This window comes from Lacerta agilis, chromosome 15, assembly GCF_009819535.1.
Source record: "Lacerta agilis isolate rLacAgi1 chromosome 15, rLacAgi1.pri, whole genome shotgun sequence".
Lineage (NCBI taxonomy): Eukaryota > Metazoa > Chordata > Lepidosauria > Squamata > Lacertidae > Lacerta > Lacerta agilis.
In genome coordinates, this window is record NC_046326.1 from 42,730,723 (window position 1) to 42,748,607 (window position 17,885).

The window sequence follows — 17,885 nt, forward strand, 5'->3', positions numbered from 1 at the left end:
TGATGGTTGAAGGTATGAATGTAATGTAATGTATGTATGCTATTAGGTAATGAGTGTATGCATTATGTTGGTTAATGTTTGATGATGGTTGTTTTGTTATGATTTTAAAGAATAAAGAGATACTTCAAAAAAAAAAAAGATTCTATCTGTGATATTTTATCTGCACAATCAGAATGAATTTCAGGAACCAAAAAGTCACATTGAAAAATATGACTTTCAAGGCGTCTGGTGCCCAAATGGCAACTAGGCGTTGAGGTTTGGCGACTGTAACCCTGGTTTAAGGAGCCATTTGGCGCCAAGCGTATTTATCTGAGTTTCTAACACTGAGTCAAACGTTATCCGGAGGACCACTCAGGCAGTGTTCAAAATTCCCCAGGCGCAAGGCGCGTTTCGTGTCTGTCTGGTGCAGGTCCAATTGCAAACATGTGAAGATGCCTTGGCGCCAGGTTTGGTGGCTGACATTGCCACCATCTTGTCTGGTGTGCAGCAGCTTTCTGCTTCCGCATCAAAAGACGTTGCTGCATGCCAGCCAGCCTGCCAATCTGTGGCCATGTCTTGTTGCTATAATAAACTTCATTGGGGGGAAAGGCAACTGGACAATGCATTATGGCGACCGTAACCAGGGTTTGAAATTAGCAGAGCGCCAGGCGCATTTTGTGCCTAAAGGTTCTCTATTTGCAAGCACCTCAAAAAGTCTGGGTGCCATTTTTTTGCTCCTGGTTGACGCTCCAGGATTCCTGAAATGTAGGTGCTTTGAAGCCTTGAAGCATATGTTAAGAATAGACAATATGTTAAGGAGTTTAACAATAGAGTAGAGCAGGGGTGGCCAATTCCCAAGAGACTGTGATCTACTCACAGAGTTAAAGACTGGCAGCGATCTACCCCCTTTTTGGGGTTCAGGGTCAAAGTTGTTGAGCTTTTTTTAGGGTGGAAAGCCCTGTCTTTTGGATTCCGGTCAAGTTGTTGAACTTTTTTTCAAGGAAGAGGAAGCCCCGTTTTTTAGGGATTCACGCCAACATTTTTGACCTTTTTGGGGGGGCCAAGGTTGTTGAGCTTCTTTGAGGGGATCCAGTGTTCTACCAGTGATCTACCACAGACGTCCAGTGATCTACCAGGTCTATCACGATCTACCTGTTGGATTACAGGTAGGTAGCCGTATTGGTCTGCCATAGTCAAAACAAAATAAAATAAAAAATTCCTTCCAGTGGCACCTTAGAGACCAACTAAGTTTGTTCTTGGTATGAGCTTTCGTGTGCATGCACACTTCTTCAGATAACTTCTTCAGATACCTGTTGGATGTATCTGGAGTAGAGTGTTTTGAAAACTGAAGTATGGCACCAATATTTATATTGTCAACACCAAATTAAACATGCATTGACAATATTGCTGACCCACCCGCCCCCCAGTGGAGACTAGACGTTCTGTCTTGACGCCCACAACCCATTTGGCTCCTAGCTTTCCTATCCCAGTTTCTCGCACTGACCGTATCCTAGATTTAAGGTGCCATTTGGCGATCCTCTTATCTACCTGAGTTTCTAACACTGCACCCCGACCCTACAGATTTGCTTTACACCCACAATATACACACACGTGAAAGGCTCAGGGAGCTGTGGACACTTCTGACCCCAGACGCTGGACCCACAATTGCCACAGCCACCAGCACCTTTGCTGCTGTCCTTACAGAGGCGCTGGGGAGTGGGGCACCCCTGCCCCGCCTTCCCCAGGAAGCGTTATGGGGCAAGACGGGCCGGGGGGGCAGGCCCTGCCTGGGCTGCAGACTGAGATGGCAGCTCTGCTTCCAGCCTGTCATGGCAAGCCCCCCCTCCACACAAGTCAAGCCCATGGAATGAATGGAATGCAGCTTGTGTCGAGATCTGGCGAGGGTGGGAAAGAGGGAGAGAGGCCTGCCTGACTTTAGTCCTACTTTCCACAGTGGGGAGGAGTGGCAATGCCAGCGGAGAATCTTGCTGAAATTCCTCTCTTGCACGGGACCCAAGTAGGGGAGAGGGAGGCAGAGGAGAGGAGCGAGGGAGGGAAGAAAGGAAGAAAGAAAGAAAGAGCGCAGGGCCCTCCTCAACAATGCTGGCAATGAGAGGAGAGAGGGACAAAATGTCAGGGAGGCAGGCTTTGGTGCTCCTGGAACAAGACGCAGCTGCTGGTTCTTCCTGCCATCCCCACATGCAGGGAGAAGGGCCTGGGTGGGGGAAGTGGGTCTGCAAACCTCCTTTGTCCAAGGAAGAGCACAGGAACCCGCCAGCCTCACAGGTCCCAAGCCCAGAATCCCCACAATTCAAGCTCTGGGGCAGTAAGTGGGACCCAATTCCCAGGGCTGCGCTGAGTTGCAGGCCTGGAAAAGGCTGGGATGTGGAAGAGCCTGGGATGTTTTATGTCCAGTATGTAAATGATTTCTATTCTTAGCTGCCTTTCTCTCTCGGCAGAAGAATCTCCCTTGCCAAATATAAAAGTGTCTCAAGTGCTCTTGTTCCAGAGGACTTCGGCCCCCCACCCTGGAATTTCCCATGCCCCCTTCAGCTGCCACTCCCAGCAAGCAACCCACAGATGTGGGTCCAAGCCCCACCCCAGAGGGCAGATGGTCCTTCTCTCTCCGACATGCCGCATTCTCATCCCACAAGCAAGGCCAGCCGGGGACAGGCGACTTCCTAAGGAGCCACTCAAGCCAGCTGGAGGGTTGCTCTCCACAGAGCGCACACAGGGGTCCCAGCAACTATCCTGAGCATAATGATGGCGATGGCTCACATGAGGGAGCTTCCCCCACCCCATTTGCCAACTGGCAAGAAGACACATTCAGGCACCTTCAGATTGCAGCATACAGTATTCGTGATTATCGCTTGAAGTACAGGTGAAACTCAAAAAATTAGAATATCGTGGAAAGGTTCATTTCGTTCAGTAATTCAACTTAAAAGGTGAAACTAATAAATGAGATAAGACTCATGACATGCAAAGCGAGATATGTCAAGCCTTTATTTGTTATAATTGTGATGATTATGGCGTACGGCTGATGAGAACCCCAAATTAACAATTTCAACTTGGGGGTTTTCATCAGCTGCACGCCATAATCATCACAATTATAGCAACCAAAGGCTTGGCATATCTCGCTTTGCATGTCATGAGTCTATCTCATATATTAAACTCCAGTAGCTAATGAAAACAATTGCTTACATAAATGGACTTTTCCACGATATTCTAATTTTTCGAGTTCCACCTATAAACAATGTCTTGTTTTACTTCTCAAAGGCACCAAAGGATAAGAACAGAAGAAGAGTCTTCTGGGTCAGGCCAACAGCCCATCTAGTCCAACAAACTGCTCCCATAGGGGGCCAACCAGATGCCCATTGTGGGAAGCCCACCAGCAGGATCCAAGCACAAAACCCTCTCCCCTCCTGCAATTTTTAGCAACTGGCATTCAGAAGCATCACTGCCTCGGACCGTGGAGAAAAACACAGCCCTCCTGGCTAGCAGACGCCGATAGCCTCCTCCTCCATGCATCTGTCCAAGCCTCTTTTAAAACCACCCACATTGGGGGCTACCCCTGCCTCCTGCAGCAGCGAGTTCCACAGGTTAAGCATGTGGCTTGCGAAGGACTTTCTTTTGTTTTCCCCAATTCACTGGATGTCCACAAGTCCTAGCGAGAAAAACCTCTTTTGCCAATATGCACAACGCCCCCCCCCATCATGTCCTGCCTCACTCACTTACCTAAACCAAAAAGGCCCCAAAAAGTTGTAACCTGCCCTGATAGAGGAGTCTCTCCACACACACCCTGTTCATTTTGGTGCCCCCCTCTCTTTTTAAAATCACTATTCATTGTCATTACCTTCAGTCCTGCACAGCACAGTTTGAGCCAAGGCATTTCACAACAAAACATCCCCCGGGCCTTTAGTTTTGGAGACCCCAATGCGAGGGTAGCACTTCCCTTACCGCAGGAGCATATTGCTTTGTGACAGAAGGCAAAAAACAACACACTTGTCGCACTATCCACAAGTTGGCAGATACCTTTGGGAGGGGGACCCTCGTTTCCAGGACATAATAAAAGTTCTCCATAATAAACCCCACCATTCTCCAGCAAATTGGCTGCCTTCTTCTGAACCCTTTCCAGCTTGAAAATACCCTTTTTTAAGGCAGGGCAACCAGAACTGTACACCATATTCCAAATGTTTTGTATAATGGTACTGTGAAAGTGGGAGTTTCGCAATGTCCCAGGCATGGCATTTGCCTTGTTCACGGCTGCTGCGCGCTGGGTCGACATCTTCATAGAGCTATTTGCTATGTCCCAAGGTTTCATTGCTGGTCAGTCGCTGCCAGTTCAGATGCCGTAAGTGCAGGTGTGAAATTTAGATTTATTCATTTCTTGGCCCCAACATGCATCACCTTCCACTTGCTTACAAAGAATTGCATTTCCCATTTTACTTCCCACTTGCTCAGTTGCGGGGGGGGGGGGAATCGGTGGGAAAGAAAAGTAGGAGACAGGACTCTGCCTTGCACATCCTGCATAGAGAGAGATGGACCTGAAGGCTGAAGCGCTCTGCAATTGAAGCCCCACGCAGACATCCTGGAGTGAGCATGAACCAGGCTCCTCTCCTCTCAGTCTAATCTACTCCACAGGATTGTTGTGAGAACAGGATAAGCCTCTGCCTGCTCGCACTCACGCTTATTGGAGGAAGAACAGGGTGAATTAAAAAGCACCTGAATTCAAGGAAGGGAGTGCTCCACAAGCTGTGTGCACAACCAGCCAGCGGGCTGCCCCTCCTTGTGGGAGATTTTTGCTCTGTTGTGACAAGCACCAGACAAGGATGCAAATAAATGTTAAGCTGCATCTGCTCAACCTGGGGAGGAAGGGAGGCTGGGAGGGCAGAGAGAGACCTGCAGAACTGCATCTGAACATGCACCAGATGCCATGGATTAGAATGTCACCTTCCCTCTTGCATGAAGTGCTAACACTTCGTTCAGCATCGTCTCTCAGGGACCTCTCTGTGGTTCTTCATTGGGTGAGACTCAGGCAAGTGAAGAAAATCAATTGACCCAAAGGGCTCCAAAAGAGGTCATCCCCCCACCTTCAAAATGGCAGGGGGGCAGGAGAAAGGCATCTGCCCAGCCCCAGCCAAATGCCACCAAGAAGCCGAGAAGGACCTGAGATGCAGCAGCAGGTGGTGTGGGAGCAAAGGCTGCACACAGCCCAGGATATAAAAGGCAGTTCAATCTAAAACCAATAATCCACTCCCTTGGAAAAGCCACCGGGCAGGACTCCTGCCAGGCTCTCTAGGGAGGCAAGGGGAGGGGCTGGCTCCAGGATGCTGGGAGGCCCCATGGAAGAAGCCCTTTACCTGTCAACAGGATAAGGGCTTCCACCCAGAAGCTGCTCAACTGGCCACATTGGCAGCCAGCGCTGCCTGTTTAAACGACAGAAGCCAGGAAATTAGCCAGGCTGCAGCTAAGCGAGTTAGAGGCATTGTAAGCTCGCTCTTATGTTATTAAACCAAGCTGGCCAGCCAGGGAAACAAAGGCTCAGAATGTGCACGGCAGGCATGATTTCGGGGACACCAAGTCTGGCCAACAAAAGGCATTTTTCCTGCACAAAGAAGGGCTCAGGAGTGAGTGCACGGCACCAGCAACATCAGCCATTGCTGGCGAAGGAAGCCCACCCAAAACATCCAGCCAGGACCCTGCTCTCCTGGAACCACAGCAGAGCAGGCTGCAGCTGAGACACAGTCCCTCCCGCTGTGTCTCACTAGCAGAGTCACAGCTCCAAAGTCCTCCTGGGATCATCCACGAGCCCCACGGAAGTGGGCACGGCCTTCCTCTCTCAGCAGTAGCAGCGCTGCACCCAGGTGCCCATCCCTCAGAGGCACCACAGAAAGCAGAACTCGCTTCTCCCAGCACTTCCGGACAGGGCTGAGAAAAGAGTTCCATCACTCTGCTCCCCGCCACCACATCCAGAGAAGCCAGCCATGGTAGTTTAGGTAGCAGCTCTGCCATCAGGCTGGCAGAGGCTTCAGACCTGCAAGCTGCCACCAGTATCCAATTTGCAAATCATAGAATCATAGAATCGTAGAGTTGGAAGAGACCCCAAGGGCCATCCAGTCCAACCCCCTGCCAAGCAGGAAACACCATCAAAGCATTCCTGACAGATGGCTGCCAAGCCTCCGCTCAAAGACCTCCAAAGAAGGAGACTCCACCACACTCCTTGGCAGCAAACTCCACTGTCCAACAGCTCTCACTGTCAGGAAGTTCTTCCTAATGTTTAGGTGGAATCTTCTTTCTTGTAGTTTGAATCCATTGCCCCGTGTCCGCTTCTCTGGAGCAGCAGAAAACAACCTTTCTCCCTCCTCTATATGACATCCTTTGATATATTTGAACATGGCTATCATATCACCCCTTAACCTTCTCTTCTCCAATGTTCTGGCCACCTCACATGCGGGGGTTTTTCCCAGTCCAACTCACAAATGAAAGATAAGGGGTGGTTTTTTTTAAGTGCAGTGAATTCAAAAGCTGCGATATGAACCAATACTGCTCTCCATGCCACCCAATTTCTAAGGGGATCTGCAGATATCCAAGGCACAAATGGACAGGGGGGAGGTGGAGAGAACCCATGTCCAAGAGCTTCTCACGCAGACACAGATTGCCATGCCCTTATCACAGCTCCTTGGCTGAGACCCCCGACCCTCCGTTCCACTGCGCTGCAACTGGGAGCCAGGAGATCTTCCAGCAACCTCTGCAGAGGTCACCTGCTATGCTTCCTTTTCTCGTTGCATCAAGCCACTCTTGGCAATGCTGATTGTGACTAAGAGCTTCCATAACACTCATAAGCAACAGGAAATAAGAGCCCAGCAGCTCAGCCCAGAAAGATTAGGTAGCCCACCCTGAGAACAAAAAAAAAAAAAAAATCCCCTTTGGGGCAGTTCTTGACTTTCCGCTCAGAGTCCAGCTTCCCTGACCCAGCAGCTACTTCTGTCAGCCAGATCAAAACCCTGGGGAAAGGGGGGAGAGAGTGTCTGTGTGACTCCTCCTAACTAAGGCCACGGGGTTTCCCTGCAATCACCAAGCGCTGTAATGCAAAATGGAAAATGAAAATATACACGCCTAAACCCTGAGCAGAGCAAGAATACCTTCCCCTCTCCCAGGACGTCCACTAAGCAAGCATCCAGCCTGCCCTTGCAGCTGTGGATTTGCTGACCTCAGGTCACTTTTAATTAATGCCAAATTCACTCCAACGGGTCGCCCTGCTAACAACCTTGACAGATACAAGTAGGTAGATGTGTTGGTCTGCCATAGTCAAAACAAAATAAAAATTCCTTCCAGTAGCACCTTAGAGACCAACTAAGTTTGTTCTTGGTATGAGCTTTCGTGTGCATGCACACGAAAGCTCATACCAAGAACAAACTTAGTTGGTCTCTAAGGTGCTACTGGAAGGAATTTTTTATATTTTTTATTTTGTTTTAACCTCGACAGAGACACAAGTTGCAAGACACCCATACAAAGGCGGCAGAGAGTCCCACTCATTTCCCTTCCCAGGGTCACCAGAGGTTTCATCCCTTCTGGCAGACCCCCTCGCCCTCACTCCCACCGCACTGAACAGCGACCCCAACTCTCCCCAGGCACTTCCGATGGAAAGCCACGCACAGACACAGGAGCAGGTAAACTCCATTCCCTCAACAACGCGACTGCAAGCCTGGTCTGCCCATTATGGGACCTCGCCTGGAGTTGAGTGAGTCCCAAAATAAACGCAAAAACATAACACAGTACTGTATAGGAATCCTCCTGGCCTGCATCTGAGATTTGATGTTCCCATACACTGTTATATACTGCTTATACGTACTTATACTATATATGAGTGGTTCCCAGTTGGTGGTTCGTGGACCCCAGGGGATCCATGTAACCCACCCAGAGGGTCCTTGGCTCCATTCACATAACAAAAACTACCACAGAGGTGTCAAAGTTTTCAAAAGTCCATGGCTTGGCTTTTGAAAAGCATGTTACTTTGGAATCACTTATAACCAGGTTGTTTTTTTTAAAGAAATATTATTAAAGTGACTTGCCCAGAGGAAAGTTAAACATGGGAGCATAATATGCTACATATTGGGATCAGAGTGCCACTTGCCCATTTCCAACAGGCATCTGGTTGGAAGAAGGTGCTGGACCAGATGGGCCATGGGCCTGATCCAGAAGGCAGTCTGAGTGGCTACCCAGGAGAAAGTCCAGTTGAGGCTGAATGTGCCAGGTGGCCTTGGCCTTGCCTTTTAACACAGCCAGAGGTGGGCTTCACACCTGAGCTCTGAGTGAGGCTTGTTCAGGTATAGCTGCTGCCTGGCATAAGGGGGGTGGGGTGGGGGGGTGGGAGGGTTGGAGCGGATGGCAGCAAGTGGGTAAGCCGTGGTCGGGGCATGCTTCTCCAGGGCCCCCACCCCCCTGTGCGTGCCTCAGTTTCTCCGCCTTCCCTCCGGGAGAGCAGCCTCTGGCGAGGAAGCGGCTGGCTGGCTGGCAGCAGACGGATTAGGCTAAGCAGCAAGAGCCACGCTTCGCCGCGGGCAGCCCAGGTGCCCTTCCGCCCTCGCAGACCCGCCCCGCCCGACCCCGGGCAGCCGGCTCCGGAGCAGCGAACTCCGGCTCCGAAGCGAAGTTGCTGGCAGCAGAGCCCGAGCCCGAGCGGGGCCTCCTCGGGAGAAAGCGAGCCCACCCCCGGGACACCTGCCCAGCCCTCGCCGCGGGGAGCCCACCTGGGAGGGGGCGCCGCATTCACAAGGGACACGGGGCTCCTCCTCTGCACGTGGAAACCTAGCTCCTCAGGGTCGGAGAAGGCGGGGCTGCGCGGGGAGCCCCGCCCCCTCAGCCCTTCCGGGGGTCGCCGCGCGCCAGAGGGTCCCGCAGCTCCGCCACGCTGCCTTCGCCCCCATGGGGAGACCCAGCCCAGCCGGCGGCGGGAGAGGCGCTCTGCCCATGCTCAGAGGTCCGTCCTCCGCCTCGCCTCGCCGCTCCCTCCCTCCCTCCTGGCCTACCTTGCAGGGAGCTGAGTGAGTGAGCTGCTGCCGCCTCCTGGCCCTCCCGCTCCGCTCCCCTCCGTCGGCGACGGTCGCTCCAGCCGCTCGATCGGATCCGAGGCGGCGGCGGCGGCAATTGGGGCTCCCGTCACGGTCCGGGCGGAGCCGTGGCAAGGGCGGAATGCGCCTGCGCGGCGGGGCTCGCGGGCCGGCCTGGCTCGGGCCCTCACGTGGGGGGGGCGGGGGTAGGAGAGCGGCCTGGCCACGCCCCCCCGCGCCTGCGCGACCCTCTCTCCTCCCCCGCCCCCGAGGGCGGCCCGTTTGCGCGGGAAAGGCGAGAAGAAGCGCCCTCAGTCAGTGCATCTCCTCCGTGTCCCTGAGGGAACTTCCTCCGCCGCCCCGCTGTGTGAGGCGCCTCCCGGCCTCGGTCGCGCTCGAGGGGCCCTGGGGGCGGGGGACCATCCGGGGTGGCCCAGCCTCGCCCCCCGAAAGCTGGAGGGCCTCTCGGCGGCGCGCGCGCCTGACACCCGCCCTGCCCTGCAGAGCCGCCGCTGCTGCCCGTGCGAGTGGGCAGCGCTGGGCTCGGCGGAGCGAGGCCTGAGCGGGTCCGAGGCGGCCCCCTGCGGGCGCAGTGAGAGGGACCCGGGCGAAGGCCTCCTCGTCAGCCGTGCGCCCCGGTCCGCCTCGCCCTCCTCTTAACCGGAGGGCCTCCGTGGGGAAAGGCCGCCCGCTCTCTCCCTGTGACTTGAGACTTGAGGCAGGCCTTGAATGCTGGCGGTGGCTTCTAAATACAGGTTCTAACATTTGTCCCCCTTCATGGATCACATAGTTAAAGCTATGGTTTTCCCAGTAGTGATGTATGGAAGTGAGAGCAGGACCACCAAGAAGGCTGATCACCGAAGAATTGATGCTTTTGAATTATGGTGCTGGAGGAGACTCTTGAGAGTCCCATGGACTGCAAGAAGATCAAACCTATCCATTCTCAAATAAATCAGCCCTGAGTGCTCACTAGAAGGACAGATCCTGAAGTTGAGGCTCCAGTACTTTGGCCACCTCACGAGAAGAGAAGACTCCCTAGAAAAGACCCTGATGTTGGGAAAGATGGAGGGCACAAGGAGAAGGGGACGACCGAGGATGAGATGGTTGGACAGTGTTCTCGAAGCTACTAACATGAGTTTGGCCAAACTGCAGGAGGCAGTGGAGGATAGGCGTGCCTGGCGTGCTCTGGTCCAGGGGGTCACGAAGAGTCGGACACGACTGAACAACAACAACAACAAAAACATTTGTCAGTTCTTGGAGGAGGAAGAGAGCTCGGGACCTGCTCTGCTCACATGAAGAAAGCAGGAGAGAACTGCCCTTCCCGGGTGCCCACTACTGCAAGGAGAGCAAACTCCGACCTAGGAAATGGATGAGGGCGCTGCCATGCAGAAGCCCCAAGGAGACCTTCGGTGGGATTTATCCATATGCTGCGGGTCGCACTGCACATACACTGGAAGGGGGAACTCCCTTGCAAAAATTGCCCTTTGCAGTTGCCCGCCACCAGCAGTCTTTGCCTTTGCCTTGTGGTTCATCTGAGCCCAGCCAGCCCTGCTTGCAAATCTGACCAGTTTACAAAGTGTCAGGCTCCGGCGGTTGGCAAGTCCGCAGTTTGTTTGTAAAAGGTTGTGGGTTAAGGCTTGGGCTTCTCCAATGAAAGGTCTCAGGTAACAGAACTGTAAGAGACACCTGTCTGGAGAATTGCTGCCAGTTAAGGTGCCCAGTGCTGGGGCAGATGCAGCTTTAGCCTGTAAGGGAGTATACCCTGTAACGCCTATTTGCTCACTTTGCCTGAAGCTCTGCAGATTTCTAACAATGATGGGGGATATAGTGAGGGCACGGACAATACTGCACTGGAAGGACTAACAGTCCAGCTTAGGATAAGACAGCTTCCAACGTAAGGGTAGCTGGTAGGATTGGCTTCTGGTAGGATTGAGTCTTGCCTGTTTTCAGATGCAGCTAATAGAGTAGTAGAGGGTTATTTTAATAATAAAATACTTTCTTATTTTGAAGCATCTGGAGACAGGACATTTAAAAGTTCTAAGTGCATTTATGCTCACAATGGCAGGCTCTTCAAACTACACAGCTCTTATTCCCCAAGAATCTCGAGTGTCATATTCAGAATAGTAGAAGACTGTCTGCGGGTCCATGTCAGAGCTGCCCACAGCACTTCAGCTAAGAGGTAAATTCTGTGTTGCTGGCCTAGTAAGGATTTCAACCCCCCCCCCTGAAGTCACCAACAGTTGCACATTTCTGTTATTTTTTGAAGGACCTAATGGACTCAAAAAAAGCCGTGCTGCTTCGAACCCTTGCAGAGAATTCCAGCCCCCCCAAAAAACAATATGTCAGCTACATCAGGCATGTCCAAAGTCTGTTTCAGGGGCCTAATCCGGTCCGCCGGTCAGTTTAATTTGGCCCCTGTGGCAGTTTATTTCCTGGGGTCAAATCCTAAAAAAAAACCTCAACAACTTCAGTCCTAAAAATAGGCCAGCAACTTTGGTCAACCCCCATGGCCCTTCACTTCATCAAATTTGCCCTTTTTGAAAAAAGTTTGGACACCACTGACCTACATGAAGCAAGAACTAAGAGTGCATGTAGACTCCATTACTCTGAACCCCGTCACATCAAGTCACATCACACACAAGATCACATGTATGTAACAAACAGCAGTGCAGTGCAGCATATTAGTGCAGCATATCAGCTAAAGGGGAGATAGGAGGCATTCTAGGGAACGTGCCTACTTTACAGATGGGGAATGCTGAGGAAGTAAGCATGTAGAAAACATTTACCCCAGTTAATCTTGTACTTAACCAATCCATAAAGGCAGCCAGGGCGGGGGGGGGGGGGAGGCAGAATAGAAGATGGCCCGGTGCTAGAGGAGAATGCAAGAGACTCGGAGAAGGGAGCAGGAAGGGAGAACCAGGAGCTCAAAAGAGAATGCACAGGCTCCAGCACATGGGAGTGGGGAGTCTGATGGCATTCTCCCAGCTACTCCCAGATTAAGCCTTCCAATGTTGCCACAAGTGTCCTGCCAGCAGCAGCAGCAGCCTCCGCCCTCTTCATGGGTGGAACTGCTGCCATTAGACTACATTACTGGCAAGCCAACCCTGCGGCTGTCACCATATGCTCCATCAGCAGGCTGTGGCAGCCCAGAATGTTACCCGCCCTCTTGAGTCCTCTTCCCCACAACCATTGTCATTTCACATTGGCGCATTGGCTGATACCACATGGGCACAGAAGCTGCCTGAGAGGGCAGAGATAAACAACCACAGCAGAGACAAAGAGGAGACGGGGAGAGAGAGAAATCCTGCCATGACGACAGAGCCTGGCCCTACTAGGATCATCCCGGAGAGTGGGGAAAGAGTCCCAGGGTAACTTGAGAGCCAAATCTTGTAGCCAGAGAGCACAAGGCAAGGAAGACTTTCCCCTGTGGCTCCCACATCGGGTATAGCCACTAGTGCCCCACAGCCAAGCCCATGGTCTACCACAATAGACACGAGAAGATCAACTGCAGGCAGAACAATAATCATTCATCTGGACTGTATTCAGCTAAGAGCCAACATCCTTTGGCAACGCAGGCTGCTAGCTTTCAGAGGTCCCAATAAAGCCAGCAGCGTCTGCTCCAACCTTTGTGACCTCTTTCGAGTTTGGAATCCTACCTATGTCACTTGCACAAAGGGAAACCTGCAGGCAACCTTAATTTAAAGCAACAGAGCAGATATTGGGAGAGATGTGTAAAGCCCAAACCAGCAAATGCCTCCTCTTCACATGTATGGTATTCCAGATCCAATCATTCACCAACATAGAGACGGCCTGAAGCCCAGCTAATTCCACACAGCTCTTGGAGCCTTTCCCCTTATGCCCCTGCCCCGACACTTGACTACCTTGACAGATTTCACTGTGTTCAGTGCTTTTAACTTGCTATAGCATCAGTCCAGTGGTCTGGAATATGGACACCGTTGTCTCCTCCTTCCTCTGGCCTTGCAAGGGCCAGTTTTCTCAAAGCTCGATGCTGTCATTGGGTATTGTCCTCATTCTCTTCACAAGCCATGCTAGAATGTCCCTTTCCATAAATGCAGCAGTTCCCTCACACTGATAGAATCCTTCCTGAATCGTGCCTCCTTCTTCGTGTCTGCCTGTGCCAAGTTACCAGAACAAGAAAAGGAAAGCAGGTTTAGGCAGCACAAGAAGAGTCATGCTTACAGGCTTAGCCCCTCAATCCTGATTCCTGACCAACCTGGCAGATCATTTCTCCGGTGGGGATAAACTTGGTCCGCAGCTCCATCCTCCCAGGGCTCGGTCTCTGGTCTTCAACTCTCTGCAGCCGGCGGACATCGAACAGTCCTGGCATTCTCTGAAGGAGCAGCAGCACAATAAACAGCCTCCTTGGCCAAGCAGCGGAAGAACTGGAGGCCTGTGTTTGTACAAGCCCTAGGTGTGAGCTCAAGCAACAATGCAGTTCAAGCACTTGTTTCCACGTCCTTTCAGCTGTTCCAAGAGCCTTTAATTTATGTCTTTGCTTATTGCTTTTAACTCCAATGTTTCTTCTCTCAGACCCAGGGGACCCTGGAGACCTGGATGGACATCTGCAATTTTTGGCACCACCTTTGTGACCTTGGCTGTTCTGCCCCGAGAAAGTGCAGCGGAAGGGCTCTTTCCCTCCTGTGTCATTCTCTGGGTACATTAGCCCTCCTGGTCCCCCTTGCCCAGCTGGCGCCAGGTGTGTCTTTCTTTCCGTCAGACTTCTTCCTAAGGGGCAAAGCTTTCTTTGTGTGCTAATTTGGTAAATTATATGTGCTTCTTTTCACCCAAAGGCTCCTGAAGTCAGCAAGCTGTTTTATTAATAAAAAACAGTGGAAACATAATAAAAAGAGCCTCACACACATACACACACAAAAAAGGCCACCAATGGCAGCAGGCAAATACATGGCAGTGATGATCCGATCTGAACACCTGCGTCACAGTCTTTACCAGTCTGTGAAGTGGCCAGGGAGAAGAGAGGCTGCGCCCAGAGGAAGGAGGACCAGAGTATGCACTGGTGCCACAGCCAAAGAAGACCCTCCCTTCATGTGAACTGCCTCGAGGTCTCTGGGTGAAGGGTGATAGACAAAATTGATAAATAATAATAACATGCCCCCCACCATGTTTCTGCTGGAGGGGAAGGAGGGATGTGGAGCAGGGCCTTCCCAGCAGATCTCAGAACGGCAAGCAGGATAACCAGGCTCAACAACACTTGGGACTAGAGATGATAACCAGCACTATGAACTGGGCTCAGAAAGAATTCGGGAACTGATTGAGAGGGAACAACAATTTGCCCTCTCCTTATCTGATAGGTTGTATATGTCATCAGCCGTTCCATGACAGGCAGAAATTCTACATGCTCGCTTTTTGCCTGCCACCACATCTCAATGCTAACCAAAAAAAAAATAGCCTTTTGAATTTCTGCCTGTTTTTATGTAAACCACCTTGGGAATTTCTTCTGGAGGACATTATAGTGATATCTATAAATAGATAGAAGCTTTTAAATGCACGTGAGATCCCTGCCAGAAAAGTAGGTGGCATGCCAGATTTCATTTGTAATCACAGTTATCCAAACAAGAAGCTGTTCAGTTCTAACATTTTAATATGCAATGCATCAAATGCGGATCCTTTTCAGTCAGTGAAATGGAGAGCAGCAGGGGAGGAGAGGGGAACAGAGGAAATCCTATAAATCTCCACCAGCTGCAAAACCCTTGTCAAAGATAGAGTGTTTACAGTAGTTGAAATACAGGGTATGTGACCGAGACATCATGGGTGATGAAGGTGGCCAGATTTGCCTTCTCCAGGACAGACACAGCAGCCAAAGCCCAGCTACTGCCAGCATCTGAACCCATTCAGGCTCAAAAGAAGGAACACTACCCCTTCCAGAACAGGCTGTGTCACCGCTTGTGAGTCTGCTTATGTATTTTCCAGAATAAGTTTCCCATTTCCAAAGCAAATTCCTTAGTTGGAAGTACTTGCCAACAGAGTTGCTCCTATTCCTAAAAACATGGAGCGGACTTGAATCTCTCTTTTCCTTCAGAAGTGGTTTAATGGATGTGCCTTGAGACCCAGGCTGAAACAAAAAATAAGAACAGGTTTTAAGAAATAGATGTAAAATGGGGGAGGGGGGGGACCAGGAACTGAACGAAGGTGGAAAGGAGCCAAAGAGCACACTGAGGAGAAAGGGAGGCTGGGACACAGCTTTCCAAATATATTCCCCAGAGATAAGCAATCCAAAAATAAAACTAGTTTATTTTTGTTTGGGGAAAATGTACTTTTAAGTACTGTAACTTATTTGCTGAAACTTTAAATGTTGAGGGGTGATGAGCATGCCCAGAAATATATATGTACCGTATTTACTTGAATCTAATACTTTGGCCACCTCATGAGAAGAGAAGACTCCCTGGAAAAGACCCTGATGTTGGGAAAGATGGAGGGCACAAGGAGAAGGGGACGACAAAGGATGAGATGGTTGGACAGTATTCTCGAAGCTACTAACATGAGTTTGGCCAAACTGCGGGAGGCAGTGAATGATAGGCGTGCCTGGCGTGCTCTGGTCCATGGGGTCACGAAGAGTCGGACACGACTGAACGACTGAACAACAACAACAATGCTCACCTTTTTTTTTACCAAATTACGTTGCAAAAATTAAGGTACATTAGATTCGACGGCACATTTACATTGTCCAGCAATTCCTTTTTTTCATTTCAAGATTCTGAAAATTAGGTGTGCAATAGATTCGATGGCGCTTTAGACCTGAGTAAATACGGTATATGAAAAAGAAAAGCTCTCAGCTGTTACTGTTGGCTTTTGCTACCCATCTGCAGCTTTTGCTGATAAAATTGAGCTTGTATTAGTGCTAGAATTGTTGTTCTGGGGTTGAACCTAATTATTATTACAGAATCACTCCTGCTAAGGGTTCAAGGTGGAGTTGGGATTAATTGATCTGATTAATCAACTGAATCCTTAATCAGAGATTAAAATGCCACCCCTCTTAAAAATAGACTGGTATCAGAAGCTCAGCTGTCATGTATGTTACCCAAACCGGGGTGGGAAGAGGCACCCTCGCCCAGGTATCAAACATGTGTTAGAAGAGAAAAGTTGCCTTCTAGTATAAAATAACAGTTTCCTTTCAAAGACTTCATGTTTTTCCAAGTTGTCTCACAGTTCTGAAGAATCTTACATTTATCCATGGAGCCACCTTGGCTGTGGTGCGTCACTGGCTGTAACAGGGAGAGTGGCATAATCCCTAATGCAATGGGGCAGTGGGGAGGAGGAGGAGGAAAAGGAAATATTTTGAACTTGGTGGACTTAGGTAGGAAACCTGTACAGAGGTAATGTCAAATTCCCATTGACATCAGCATGATTTAAACAGCTTACCTGTTTGCAGAAATCAGAGTTAGTTAAGCATCCAGTGAAATAGCTAAATATACTTCTATTGCTGACAGTGCAGTTGAGAATGCAAGGGTGTCACTACTATGCTGCATCCGCCCTCCACCTCTTGATGGGGTCCCCTGGTCAGTCCCCATTCAGGTTTTGAAGGAAGAGAGAATGAAGGAATGTTCTGGTGGACATAAACTACTGATTTCCTCCCACGCTGCAGTGTTATCCTGAAACTGCTTCCTGATGGGGATTGCTCTGAAAATTCACCCGCAAGGGCTGTAACTGCCTCTTGGTGATGAGTCCCGCCAGCCTCCTGTGAACTTTGTCTCCTGCCCTTCAGAGAAATTGCCTTGCTTGGTCCACGTTCTGGGATAATCAGGTAAGATAGGAGACAATGTTCTGGGACTCTAGGGCTGGGCCGTCTCGAGGAAATCATAATTTAGTTTGCAGGAAGCAGTGGGGAAAGAAACAATGGCTCTTATCAGTGGATATTTTAGGGTCCAGAAAACATGCGAAATATCTTGGAAACATTTCCTGTTTACATAAAGCTGTGCTATGTAAATGCAGATGTCCACTATTTATCCCCAAGATGGGGGGGGGGGTTGACCATGGATGGCTCCTGCCTGCATTAAGGGATGGAGAGGGGGAGCAAACTGTTTGAAGAAACCTGCAATGTTTCACTTGCTACCCCTCTGGCTGTATTGTCCTCAAATGATTTCACTTAGGCAACTTGAAAGCAGACAAATGTTTTCTTTGAGAAACAGCCCATGGAAGACTGATGGAGCCAGCAGCTGCCAAGTATCTGACAAATGGGCGGGCAGAGGGGGGGGGGGAAGGCAGGGAAGGGTCATTTGGCAGGAGCTGTTCCTGCCCAAGAGAGAGCTTGGCCTTCCTCATCCACACTGGCAGTTGCAGCATGCTGGCCTCAGCAGGTATTTGTCATTCTTCCATGCCATTGCATGGGGCACACATACACACACACACTGGGCGTCCCCTTGCCATAGCATTTTACCCACTTTTGGAAGCCACCAATCGGAATGCAAGGGCTTAATTGTAGAGCCAGAGTCTCCTGCACCCCAGCCTGCCTAGCCCCTAGCAAGGAGAAGCTCTAAGGAGCCTGCAGATTTTGAATTGTTGGAAGACAGTTGACTCAACCTCCTTGCCTAAGAGGAGAAAAAGAGCAGGGACTGATTTTGAACTAAGGTTTGAACAGCCGCAATCATGTCAAAGCCTCCCAACGCAGCACCGTCAAATTTGACCCACTTTAACATAAAGGTTGTTCCCAACTCTGCTAACACAATTAAGCCACTACTTTTCCCTAAGAAGGTCCTGGTCACCCTAAAGTTCCCTTAGAGTCTAGTTTTTCTGCTTCTTAGCTGAATATGGGTGTATTCCCCCCCTCCCCACACCGTGCCACATGATGATGATTTTGACTGTCTTTGGTTCTGAGGATTA

At 50.5% G+C, this 17,885-nt stretch overlaps 1 protein-coding gene across 1 annotated transcript in view; it reads right to left on the bottom strand.

The window, feature by feature from the left end:
- The window catches only part of MYO1C (myosin IC), a 41,353-nt gene extending 28,017 nt beyond the window's left edge, over positions 1 to 13,336 (bottom strand). Inside the window, exon 1 of the mRNA XM_033171468.1 lies at positions 13,264 to 13,336. Within this exon, the coding sequence (XP_033027359.1) occupies positions 13,264 to 13,311 (48 nt within the window). The 5' untranslated portion in view covers positions 13,312 to 13,336. The remainder of the gene's footprint in view (positions 1 to 13,263) is intronic.
- Between the last annotated feature and the right edge of the window lie 4,549 nt (positions 13,337 to 17,885).